General features: G+C 42.6%; 1 protein-coding gene across 2 annotated transcripts in view; it reads left to right on the top strand.

Moving 5' to 3' along the window:
* ADGRD2 (adhesion G protein-coupled receptor D2) overlaps positions 1-12,309 on the top strand; it is a 1,057,913-nt gene that overhangs the window by 342,934 nt on the left and 702,670 nt on the right. For both annotated transcript variants that reach the window (XM_069609449.1, XM_069609450.1), the window contains exon 9: positions 6,615-6,726. In XM_069609449.1, the coding sequence (XP_069465550.1) occupies positions 6,615-6,726 (112 nt within the window). The remainder of the gene's footprint in view (positions 1-6,614; positions 6,727-12,309) is intronic.

Here is a 12,309-nt window from a genome sequence, read left to right as displayed (position 1 = left end):
ATTCCGCCAGGGTCGTAATGAGGGCCATTGTGTTGATATGGTATGTGTTGGCTTAGTATTGTGATATTGTGATTTTCTCGCTACGGTCATTGTTTTAAAGGCCTTAAAATAAATGTGTATCTATTTTTGATATAACAACTGTTTGGAGTAGTTTGTAAGCGCTCTTGCTTTGTGTGCTCATTGCGGGCTTTCAGTCACCCTCACCCCTCTTGAGACCTAGTCTTGACCGCCGCGATCGCTACCTTGATTGGTCTGGCTCGTCCAGAGGTTACCCGTTTCCAAGTAATTAGGTTGGCCTTCTGAACTTCTGCGCCACCAGGACAGAGTTCAGAAATCCGTCTTAACAGTACCCTATTATGATTTCTCATATGTGTCCCACTAGATTTACCTGTTTTCAAAGAGAGAAATGAATGAACATCCAAAACAGGACAGCAAGACTTCTCCTTGGCCTCAAGCCCAGGCATCGTATCTTTCCAGGACTGAAATCTCTGCACTGGCTCCCAGTGGTGGCAAGGGGCCTCAATACCTTCAACTTTCTCTTCCTAAATATCTTCCTTCTCGAGCTCTTCACTCATCCACCTCTAACTCCCTCAGGGTCAGTCGCTTCTCCAAGCAACGAGTTGGTGGTAGATCTCTTGCTTCTGTTGGGGCCTCCCTCTGGAACAGCCTCCCTCCCTCTCTGAAACTTGAGGAGAACCATCTCCGGTTCCGGAAGCACCTCGAGATCTTCCTCTTTGCTTCTGCTTTCTCCCCTCTGCTCCCCACGCTGACCGCCTGGCTTAACCTGAAACTGCACCGGTTAGCTGGCTACTCTCTGATCTCGGGCACAGGGCCCCTCCGCGCCAGTTGCACACCTGCATTGCCCCCCTGGCAACCCTTGCACTCAGGGACAGTTTCTGTATCCCTACAGCCCCCTACCAGCACTTGACACTTGATGTCTGCACTTACCCTTGCACTTGCCACCAGCAGGCAGCACTTTTAATATTTAGTGTCTTATTCATTTCACTGTTATCCTATGCACTGCACTGCCCCTCTCCCTTACCCCTGCACTTCTCCCCTTCCCCCATACCCTGCACTTGCGCAATCTCAATGTCACCTGGCCTAGTAACATTGTTGTCTCTGTCTTCCCTCTGTTCTCCCTCCGTCGCCTCATCGCGCCTTGAAACATTTGTGTATAGACGCGTTACAAATGCCATGTCATATCATATCATATCATATATCATAACAACTTTACCATATACCTTACTGTATTATGGTGCCGATTGAACACATGGTCGCCCTAATAAAATGTAGAATAATGTAACAAAGATCTAGCATGCAAACAACAGAACTTTCCAATGTGTGCAACCAAATTATATGAATAGTTACTTTTTTTTGTACTTAGTGTTTGCTATCGAAGTCGTTGCCGTCCCATAGTTAAGTAAATAGCAAGTGGTCTCTTACCCAATGTGATGGTACTCAGTATACTGACATTGGAAGGGCAAAGGCTGAGTCGGCCCTGAAGAGATTTGAACCTGCAACCACGAGGCTGAGAACAGAATACATAACTGCGTTTGTAGTCCACTGAGACGTCTGACTATCTGGACACTGGAAAGCACTGCTAGGACTACTGAGAACCTGTTGGGCTCTTACAGAAATACATATAGGAGTACATTTGGAAGGTACGATATGCATCTAAAAGGAGTTACTACAAAAAACATATGGGGTTTTCATATAGGAACTAGTACAGGAAGGATATTGTTATACGAGGATCTAAGCCAGGGGTCTGCAACATGTGCCTCTCCAGATGTTTTGGACTACGACTGCCATGATATCTCACCATTGATGATGCTGGGTAGGGCTGATGGGAGTTGTAGTACCAAACGTCTGGACAGTCAATTGTTGCTGATCTAAGCATATGTCTTTACTACTTTTCATCCTGGTATGTTAAGCCTTCCTGTAGAAACCTGTAAGTATTCATTAGGAAATCTTTAAGAATACCTTGGGAACAACAAGCTGTAAATCCTTGTCTGTTTTAATCATTGACAAGAACCGAATAGCATTAATGTAGCTGCGGAAACCCGGAACATGCTGTGACAAAGGGCACAGTCCAAGTCTTTGGCTGATGCCAGATGTCTACCCTTAAGAATGTCATGGCCCCATCCATCAAGCAAGACAAGCCAGGTAATGCCAATGGACAGCTTCTCTTTTGGCTATTATTATTATTATTATTATTATTATTATTATTATTATTATTATTATTATTATTATTATTATTATTATTATTAGGGTATTTATTGAACAAAGATTTAGCTCCTGGAAGCAATGGCATGCTTTACAATCACAGGGGGAAGAACTAGGTGAGGAAAGCAGAGATACCAGGAAGCAGAGAGGTAACAACATGGTATGGAGAGGTGGTCAATTTGGCAGCAAGCAATCTACCAGCAACCGGGTGAGGAATCGGTGGAGAGCAGATCACCCTGTCTCATGTAGGGTGGGGAGTGAAGCGGGTATGGTACCTAGGTGTGAGGGAGGAGCCATTCCCTGAACATGAGGGTCTTGAGCCCCTTACTGATATGTAGAAGCGAGTGGCCTAGTCTTATGTTGATGGGGAGGAGGTTCCAGAGTCTCATGGCGTAGACAGAGAAGGCATGTCTTCTGGTTCGTGCGTGCATTCATTTTTCACGCCAGTCCAGCAATGCTTGTTCTGTGCCTCCCCAAGGTTGAACCCTGATAGAAGGACTGCTAAGAAGCCAATAATCTCCACTTTCTTCGTTATTGACTAGAGACGGCCATTCCTTAGCTTTTTGTCAAGAATGATATTTTTGATGACTTTTGGGTCTTTGAGTTTGGGTCACGACATTTTGGAAAACTATCAGCACCTAAAATAGGACAGTAAATGCATGGACTCAATGAGATTGTATCCATACCTTTACCCTCAGTATGCAATATATTTCATCACCCAAACTCACTAGTTTAGTGATAGTTCAGCAGGGGGGGTGGGTGCATGGGCCTGGCAAAGGAGCTACTGTGCGGTATAAAAGCTGGCACTTCTTTCAAACAATGTCAGTACATTGCTGTTCCTTAGTTTCATGCCCCAGGAGGATAGCTCAGCGGCAGCGTGCTCAACTTGGAAACAAGACGACACGGAGCAATTCAAGTTCGATTCCTGGGTCCGCGCTTAGAAACCTCTGGGTATTAAGCGCGTTATAAATAACCTATCATATCATATCATGCCCCTTTTTAATAGCATTCACTATTTTAAATTTGGAAATTTTAGCAAAACCATTGGCAAAGCCAATAGGACTTAGCTCTCAAGTGTCAAGTACAGGCTGAAATGCCCTGGCATAGTCGGCATATGTTTAAGTATGAACGGGTTGGGTCTATTTGACCTAAAACATTTGATTGAATTTATTTGACTTTTTTTTTGGTCTAAAATGCGACCCCTGCATCCCCCACCCCACTTCCCCTCAACCTAATCTATTCCCTTAGCCACCAACATATATATATTTAATTACATTTCAATGAAAAAAGGTAAAAGAAATGTGATCAAATGTTTTAGCTCAAACGTTTTTTAGGTCAATTATGCTAATACCGTATAAACCACAAGTGCAATTATACACATCTTTTGTCACCCAAATTGTCCTTAAGAAGATTATGAGTTGACTCATGGGCCTATTTCTCGAGAAGTCAACTATTGCATTTTTGTCTGACAGAATCTTCACCTTGGCCGATTAAGAAATGTACTTTTTTAATCTGTGCGCGCATCTTTTTTTCATAAATCAATATATTTGACCCCAATAAGACACTGATAGAAACACATCCCTTTATCACCCACCACCCTGCCAAGAAGATTGTGTGTGTCTGTGTGTGTTTCATGGCCTTTCTTTTATTGTTAAATGCTGCAGAATTACAAACTCATTGAGTTCCTTGTTGGAACCCCGAGTCAGGAACAGGTTGCTTCAATATATAAAGGGGCGCAAGCAACAGAGGGAGCTGTGAGGAGGAAGGAAAGGATGAGAATGGCAGGAAAGTGGAGAATCTTGCGAGGTGCTACCTCCACCTGCACGGACAGGGTCAAGGAGAATGAGGCAGTGTCTAGGGACAGAGAAAAATCACCAATAAACCTTTATCCGTCCAAGACCCGCCTCTTCAAGGCATGTCTCCTCCCTAACACCTCGGTCCACACACCCTTCACTGCCTGCCCTACCTGAGACTGGGTGATCTGATCCCCAATGTTTCCTCCCTAGGTTGCTTTCAGACACCTTGCTGACAAATGTGCCCACCTGCCCCACTCCCCTGTTGTTAGCCCCTTGCTCCCTTGTTTCTCTGCTCTCCACACTGTGTTATTCCTCCTATAATTGTAAAGCGCTCTGTTGCTTCTCGAAACTAGGTCAGCACTCAATAAATACCCTTATACTATTAATTTGTTCGTAGAAGTTCTGGATACAAAAACCCACATGTGAGGAACTGGACGCAATACAGACCATTTGTAAATAGTCATCTTGCAAAAATGGCAGCAGTTCCCTACCTCAGGAGAAAAACATGAGGCAAAGCCAATGACGGCAAAGATGGGGAATTTCAATAGTCTCCATGTTTTATAGCGGGGAAAGATGTTGAATTCTTTGGGAATGCCAACATTAAGGTTTAACCTATTATTGTACACTACACATAATATTTTAAAAAACAGTCACTCTAAAAATAACATATGATTAAAAAGGAAATAGGTTTGCGTATCTAGGAACCACAATGCCAAAAGTAATGCAAACACTGGGATATTCATCTAAATTCAACTCTGCATGAAGCTTCGATGCTTACTTCCTCAGTTCGCAGATATGGGACCACATTATAAGTTTGTTGGTGCAGTAAAAAAGTGGTGTTATTTCTGTTAGTGTCATTTTTTGTCCGTAACGGAACTAACCACTTTTAGCACACCACTGGATTCTGAGTTTGACCTTGAGTGATAGATTTACATCTGCCAAAATGCTGGAGGTAAATCCTCCACCACAAGGCCAAACATCGTTAGATTTACCACATCAGATTTACGCCTCGCTGTAAATGTGAACAAATCCCCATTGAGTCCTTTGGACTCCGAAAACTGGAATATAAACCACCTTACATCCACTCGTGATCTGCTGGTAATTCCGCCAGAGCACGTGCCAGTAGAGGTAAACTATTTTTGCCACTAATTTCCTGGAATTACTACAAAATTACTGCCAAACTCTTTAATGAGGTCCTTCGTTGGTTAATTCAGATCCTCGCCATTTGTTAAAAAATATGCCTCAGCAGAAATAAAATCGGAAGTGGCTACAAATTTGGAAATTACTTTTTACGCTGTCAATTGCAGCTAACCTCACACAGTCACATGATTTTACTTTGCACAGAGTTTATCGGACACCAGTTCGATGATTGAAAATGTCTAATGCTATTTCTGATGCATGCTGGTTTTGCCAATCACCATCAGCAGATTGTATTAATTCAAATGTAAATATGTTCATACCTATTGGGAAAATATTTGGGAATGTTGTCATTTCCTGAACCATTACATTTCGGTAATTTCATGGTTGATGTTTTGGTTAATTCCTTTATGATGTCCATTAAATCTCTGGACCTTTTCTGCTTTTTTGTTTATGTTGCTCTTCATCTAATGTTTACAAATTGCAAAATTACACAACAATTGTCTTATAATCTATGGTGGAATTCCATCTGTTCTTTTCACAGGATCGAAAAAAAAATATGCATTAACCTGTAGAACTTTACCTAAATTTAACAATGCATGGAATGTATTTACTGCATATCTAACGTTGAATTATGATGCATTTTATATTCTACCATACTGCCAGTCCTTTTCTTTCCCATTGCTTCCCTCTGTTTGTTCAGTTTTTCTTTCCCTGTGAGTTTTAATTGCAATTCATAACTTTAGCAATTTTAATGACTTAGTAGTGTTAGTATTTGATCTAAGAATATATGATATTGATATTTAACCTTTACTCCTACACAGCATTCCATGAACTCTTCTATAATATCAATTTGTTAATTCACGCACATGTAACCTTGCTTATGACATTTTCTATAAAAATATCATTTAAATTAAGGTAAACAAATAGAACAAAATGTCTACTTCCACTTGGCAAATCTCTTTCCCTCTGCTTTGGGAGCCCCTACGCAAAAAAATCAGACTCATCCTCTACTAGTACTACCCTTGCTGATCTCTCCTACTCTCTTGCCAACTCACCTGGGCAGGTAGACCCACTGCCAGACCATGAAATGCAACGTAATTACTAAATATGTTTCAAAGTTTACCATCAATTTGCATCAGTTGAAAGTGAATAGCAACATTTATCTGTGCTCCGGTTGAGTCAGATCGTTCTACTTTCTATATTTTTCTTAATATAATCCTTATCTACGAAATATTCCTGCTTTTTCTTTTACCTGCATTTTTTCTGAGCTAAACAAAGTGGCAAACTGACAGACACACTTATGCTTGTATATGTTTTGCAGCTAAAGAGGATAGTGTTATTATTCTGCATGTGAACTTCACTTTGTAGCAAAGACACTGCCTGTGCTTCACAGTGAAATTACATTTCCTAACAGATTTAATCAGTAATGCAATTTTGTGCTTCTTTCTTTCCTAGATTATCAGAGGTCCTATGACAATTGTCCACGCTGTTAATAGGGTCGCTTCAAACCTTGATCAACTGTTAACAGCAGACAGAAGCAAGGTCTCTATTCAACATCGAAACATCGGTAAGCACTGAATTAATGTGAAAATAACACACTGAGGACCTCTAGAGAAGAGCTCAGAGCTGTTTTAGGGAACATGGGAAAAACCTTAGTTATCGGAGTAGATTATAAAGGTCCACTAGTGTTTATAAAATATGGGTGGAAGGGTAGGGAATTGGTACACAGTTAATTGGGGAGGCTGAGTAAAGAAGCACTCACCTTACCTCACTCAGGTTGCCTCACACCTGGTTCCCCTACTTTAGTTATAGTACAGAATAACTTTAATGTTGCAGCTTTTTGCGAGATAAACCCATTTGCATTCATCCATTTTCATCTTTGCCTGCAAAACCCTTGGCACGGGCTGCATAAAATGCATAACCAGTTACCATCTGCACCAGCCTATGGAACATGAAATAAATCAGGATACGAGCATGCCTACATTTCTGCAGAGATACAATCTTGCCCTAGTTCTAAAGTTTATTTGAACCTAGTGCATATGATGTGTCACCTATTTAGACGGACCATATGTCCATTTATATTGTATGCACCCGATGCTCTGATTATGGCTAAAAGCAGCAATATTTCCAAATTTTGGCAAAGCCAAAGTGCCAGATTCTCAAAGCCTTTTTGGTGCAAATTGTGGGGTGCACAAGCACATCCCTCACTTGCGTCAAAACAAATCACGCAGAATTCCCACATGAGATCTAAATGGGCACATCAAACATCCAGTTCTGGATAAGGGAAAGACAGAATGCAATCTGGTTCGGAGCAGAAGGGGAGTTGAAAGCTAACATGAGAGCGATGTGGGTGTGTAAGTGATTTCAATCCGCACACATCCAAGTCAACGCCTAGCATGCAATGAACAACTAAAATCCTTATTTATTTTTGTCTAACAGTTCTTTATTCTGAACAATATACTACTCATATCACGCCCCTCTCCTGGAACCCCCCTACCTGCTCACACTGAACCAGGAACCAGGCTGGTTTGCAAAGTTAAAATATTTATTTATGTATTTACAATTTAATCACACTCTGTTTTAATGGTTACACAATGATACCAATGGGATGGTGTACCACTGAATAATCTCTTTAATACACAAGGGGCCTCATTACGAGTATGGAGGTAGCCATGGTGCTATTAGCGCCATGGCTGCCTCCATACCGGAATCCAATACCGGGTTCATTCAATGAGGAATAACCGGGTCATTCCAACATTGGAGGACCCGGTAATTCCTCCTTGAAGGAACCATTCCCCATTCCCATTTAGGGAATCAAAGGGAATGGGGAGGGAGGTAATGATGGGCACGTTACTAACGGCCCATTACTAGCTCCCTCTTCCCCTCGCGGGACCCAGAAAGTATGTCTGGTTTTACCAGACGTCTGTTCCGGGTCCCGCAAAGGGAATCTCGTAATAGGCGCTCCCGTAATTAAGGGTGCCGGTCCTGTACCGGCACCCTTAATTACGGGAGCGCCAGGGTCGTAATGAGGCCCAAGGAGTAATAGTGAGCAAAACAATTCAGCACAGAAATAATACTTTTGCGTTGTGTTCAGATCAGATAGCACCGTGGTTAAAGGTTTCCCCTGCACACCCCTCAGCCCCCAACAGGCAATGTAAAGAGATAGGAGGATAGAGCAGGTATTCAGGAATGGCAGAATTCAAACAGAATATCAATCCCACTTTCCCCCAGCAAACACAAGAGAAAAATGGAATTGACTGTCAAGCTGTCAGAATGGCTTTTAAAGTTATTTTAGAATGGGCTGGGCAAAAACACTGTGGGCCTCATCACGAGTTTGGCGGTAACCCTTAAATCCGGGGGTCGCGCTATTACCGCTGGATTTAAGGGTCTGCCAAATCAGGGCTTTGGCAGATTTCTCCATAGCTCTGAGCTGGAGGGAAATCCGCTGAAAATTCACGCTATTACCGCCGGTGGTAATACCACCGGCGTTACCACCCAACTCGTGATGAGGCCCTAAATATGGTCAAAATTGCTGAAATTGTTTATAAATTCTTATGGGAGCCGCTTTGGATAATTGCACACAAACACAAGCAATGATTTAATACCAAGAAACAATTTAAAATCTTAAAATTCAAGTCATAAGCAATCAAAAGCTGTTTTACACGTGTAAGAATTTCCCTAAATGAAAATTCGCTGCAAACTTTTCACTGCGCGATAATCGTGATAACGGGAGAACCATATTGATTGATAGTCAATGGGTTTCTGCTTTGCCAAGTTTCTGGAGTATGGAGCAAGGAAGATGTAGAGTTCAGCAGCAGGGTGATCTGCCAGTATCAGGAAAGTGAGTGAATCTGTCTTTTTCTTTGAGTGGTGCGCTGTCTCTATTTATGCTATGAACAGATGTCATAAAAGGGGGTGTGTAGGCTGGTTCAGCCTAAGCTTGCCCCTTTGGCAGGAGATTGGGTCAGAGTCTACTCTCTGCCTTGATAGGAGGAGAGAAACAGAGTGTCACCTTTATGGTGTGATTTTATGAGGCTGAGAACCCACTCCTAACCCCTTGAAAACAAAATCTACTTTCGGCACCATACATATTTACACATGTGCAACCTCTATACAAATCAAATATACAGATTACATATTTTCCATGGCAGCAACTCCTCAAAACCCCGTAGCTGTGGGATCTTGTCTTTGCTTTTGACAGATTTTTTTGCCCTTTTCATCAGGAACACAATGTCCAATTCTTAAGCAAATCTCTACAAGTGTGCGCTTTTAACATGAGCATAAGTGTATAAAGTTTCATACTTCTAGCATAAATACATTTTGTGTAAAATCACATTTTCTGCAATTTCTTTCCAGAATATTTCACACGATTTTTCCGCCTCTTCAAATGTGCAGCCAAAATTTAGATTCACAAATCTGTTACTTCTATATTTTTCACAATTTTCACTGGCAAATGATAAGTCTTTTAAAACAGCGTTCTTTGTTAAGGTTTAGCCACAGATGGTTGGTTGGGTCCGCCTCTTTTTATCTCCCTGCAGTCCAGGAAGAGTCTCCTCCCTGTTTGCTCTCATTTACGACTGTCTTCACACCTCGCATTTCCTTAGCAGCAGCTGTTCATTGTTCCCTTTTGCCTCTGTAGACCAGATTCTTTCCAAACCCTATAATTACCACTTCAGGTGTGATTTCCTGCTGGGGGAAAAGCTGTTATTCCAGTTTGGTAGCTTTAGCCAGGCTTGATTTAATTGTTAATTCTGTGGCATTTTTCCTTAGCTTAAAACAAACTTGTGGTTTCAAATAGCAGCTAGAATTCTCTTTCAAGATTTTAAACCATGGGATCAAAACAATTACAAGATGGTTACTCTCAGTAGTAGGCCTCTTTGATTGCAAACATTTGGTTTCAGTTTATATACATGTTTAAGGTTTAATCAGGCAGGCTCCTGACAGCTGTCATCCCTGCAGCCCTCTGCTGCACAGATATTTTTGACATCCACAGACAGGCCACTTTTGCTGGGGAAATCCCTTTATGCTTTCAGTTTTTCAGGACCTTGCAAGTTCACAATGATTTCTTAAACTAAGTGAATTGCAGCACTCAGCAAGAATTTTGGATGTTTGAGGGCAGTTTGTACCGGAATTCTGCAGTTTCAGCAACAAAGAAAAAGGGATTTAAAGTAAGATTTTGGGTTTCATTTAGCAAAGCACTACTTTTTCCTTCTGTACCCCATTTTCAGTTGTTGTGGAGCCCAGTGACATATTTCAGGAGTGAGGTCTCTGTTCCACCACTGATCACATAAATGGCAGATTGGGCAACCATCTTTTTGTGCATTGCAAAGCGCGATTTTCAGATGTTTTGGCGCGCACAAGGGTTTTGCGGCCATTTTGCGATTTCTGGCACCATCGTAACAAAGTGCTGCAGCATAGCAGAGCGGAAGTGGGTTGAAACATCCCACAGTGCCCCCCCCCCACAACTTGAGTTTGACCGCCCATCAAGGGGAAGTCGGGAGATTGGGATGTTCTTTCTTTCTTTGTTCCAGGTGGAGAAAGTCATCTGCTTCTCCCATCAGTACTGGATCAACATGCTCTCCTCGCCAGTTCTGGATGGGAGTATGGAGCGATACTCCGGGCTCCTTGGGTCTTTCCTCCCGGTCCCCGAGTGGTCCTCCTTGGTATTTAGAAATTCTTGGTTCCAATGCTATGAGACAAACAGAGCATGGTTATGGAAATTTCCCCACTACTATTCATGTAGTGGGGTAGATGCATACATTGAAATACAATTTACAATATTCCCGCCTTTATTTACTAATGGTTTTAACAGGTGGATTCTTCTAGGTTGCCGGAATGTCCCCCTCTGGGTTTCCGGTTGACTCCTCTATTTGCCGTAACATATTCCTGGGATGGCAACTCTTCAGAAGGTTGATGTGGACCCACTTATATTCCCCTTCTGCCAAACTGCCCTTGGGGATGCAGATTTTGTAAGCGACTGGTGAGATTCTATCTATAATTCCAAAAGGACCCCACCAAGTAGGGAGGAATTTGCGCTGTTTGGCTTGGTTCCTTTGGAAAGTAGACCTGGTCTTCTACTTGGTATTATTTTTTAATTGTCTTAAGATCATAGTGGGTCTTCATACTGTCTGCAGATCTTTCTAGATTCCACTGAGCATAAGCAAAAGCATGTTGAAGGTGTTTTCCAGTCATCAGCTCAAATGGAGACATTTTTGTTGCAGAAGAAGGGGTAGATCTGATGGCCATCAGGACAAGGGATAGTTGAATGTCCCAACTTGCCCCAGAATCTGCAACAAACTTTTTTAATATGCTCACAATAGTCTTGTTGTATCTCTCATCTCCACCACTAGAGGCTCGCCGGTAGGCAATGAGCCTCATTACGAATCAGGCGTTAAGGGGTTAACGGCGCCGTAAACGGCGCCGACCCTTAACGCCTGATTACAAGGTCCGTTAGCGCCATGGTGATATTAACGCCTGCTTTTTGCAGGCGTTAAAATCCATGGCGCTAAGGGACCATGGTGCTAATTACGCCACCATAATTTACGGTGGCGTAATTAGCGCCTTCCCCATTCCCATTATGCCCTAGGGGGCAAAAATGGAATGGGGAAGGGTAAAGTGGGAAATGGGGATTTACCGCCCCACTCACCTTGGAATGGGTCGGTAATTCCGCCATCCACTAAGGTGGTAAGGGTACGACCCAGGCGGTAACTTACCACCTGGGTCGTAATGAGGCCCAACGTGTAGTTTCCTTTTGACCCCAAGTATCTCCAACATCTTTCTCATCACTTTGCTAGTGAAGTGGCTACCTCGTTCTGACTCAATCCTTTGTGGTAGTCCAAAACGCAAGCAGATGTGATTGATCATCAGGGCAGCTGCTGTTTCTGCCTTGCAATTTGGGTCCTGGAGACATTCCACCCATTTAGTGAACAAGCATGTTAAGGTCAACATGTACTTGTTCCCCCTAGAGGAGCGAATCACAGGCCCGATAAAATCGACTTGTAAATCTGACCAAGGCAGTGTCATCCCAATCTTTTGGAGGGGAGCACGGTGTGTGAGTGATGTTGGCTGAAATTGCGCACACACAAGACACCCCTTCATGTATTGGTCGAGGTTCTGCCCCATGTGTGGCCAGTATGCAACCTCTCGCAAG

Source organism: Ambystoma mexicanum, chromosome 8, assembly GCF_040938575.1.
Source record: "Ambystoma mexicanum isolate Mex_15411 chromosome 8, UKY_AmexF1_1, whole genome shotgun sequence".
Lineage (NCBI taxonomy): Eukaryota > Metazoa > Chordata > Amphibia > Caudata > Ambystomatidae > Ambystoma > Ambystoma mexicanum.
This window is presented reverse-complemented; position numbering and strand designations above follow the sequence as displayed.